Here is a 1,180-nt window from a genome sequence, read left to right as displayed (position 1 = left end):
TTACAATGGTCTCAGAGAAGGACCGCAGAGTGTCTTTTATTTTGTTTGAACAAACAGAGAGCACGGCTTCTCATTTACACAGTCATTGGGTCAGAAAAAACAGAGGGACAGATAGAGAGAAGTGCGATGAAGAACGACGCTTTGTGCACAGCAATATTGCAACAAAGAAAAGCTAAAACCAAAGCACCAGAGAAACACTGCGCCTATAATGAGTTACATTAAAAGTGCAATGAGATTTACAGAAGACGAGCAGTTTATTGCTGATCAACAAGGTCCATTCAGAAGTCTCTTCAGTGCATCTTTGATCTCCTGGTTCCTCAAACTGTAGATAAAAGGATTCACTGCTGGAGACACCACTGAGTACAGAAATGACACCAAGAGATTTAGAACTGGAAAAGAGATGGAGGGGGACTTCACGTAGGCAAAAAAGCCAGTGCTGACAAAAAGGGAGACCATAGCCAGATGAGGGAGGCACATGGAAAAGGCTTTGTGCCGTCCCTGCTCAGAGGGGATCCTCAGCACAGCCCTGGAGATCTGAACATAAGACAGCACCAGGAACACAGAACACCCAAATACTAAACAGACAGTGACCACCATAAGCCCAACTTCCCTGAGGTAGGATTGTGAGCAGGAGAGCTTGAGGATCTGGGGGATTTCACAGAAGAACTGGTCCACAGCATTGTAATGGCAGAGGGGGATTGAAAATGTATTGGCCATGTGCAACAGATAATTGAGATACCCTCTGCCCCAGGCAGCTGCTGCCATGTGGACACAAGCTCTGCTGCCCAGGAGGGTCCTGTAGTGCAGGGGTTTGCAGATGGCCACATAGCAGTCGTAGGCCATGACAATGAGAAGAAAATACTCTGCTGAAATAAAACAGAGAAAGAAAAAGACCTGGGCAGCACATCCCATGTAGGAGATCTCCCTGGTGTCCCAGAGGGCATTGGCCATGGCTTTGGGGATAGTGGTGGAGATGGATCCCAGGTCGAGAACAGAGAGGTTGAGGAGGAAGACGTACATGGGAGTGTGGAGGTGGTGTTCTGATGTGGAGGCCTTTTCCCAGAAGGGCAGCCAGGGACATGGCCAGGAAGGGCCAGAAGTGCAAGAGCTGCAGCTTCCGTGTGTCTTCAAATGTCAGGAGAATAAACACGGTGATGGAGCTGTCGTTGGACATCTCATT

General features: G+C 48.4%; 1 protein-coding gene across 1 annotated transcript; it reads right to left on the bottom strand.

The window, feature by feature from the left end:
• Positions 1-264: 264 nt before the first annotated feature.
• LOC104534051 (olfactory receptor 14A16-like) lies at positions 265-1,053 on the bottom strand (the record flags this gene model as incomplete). Its single annotated transcript, XM_010192441.1, has 1 exon — positions 265-1,053. A coding segment is annotated over one exon (789 nt), but the record flags the coding sequence as incomplete, so codon positions are not given.
• Positions 1,054-1,180: the final 127 nt, after the last annotated feature.

The sequence above is a fragment of the Mesitornis unicolor genome, unplaced genomic scaffold (genome assembly GCF_000695765.1).
Source record: "Mesitornis unicolor isolate BGI_N332 unplaced genomic scaffold, ASM69576v1 scaffold22419, whole genome shotgun sequence".
NCBI lineage: Eukaryota > Metazoa > Chordata > Aves > Mesitornithiformes > Mesitornithidae > Mesitornis > Mesitornis unicolor.
Note: the sequence above shows the minus strand (reverse complement) of the source record. Positions and strands in the feature narration are given on the sequence as shown.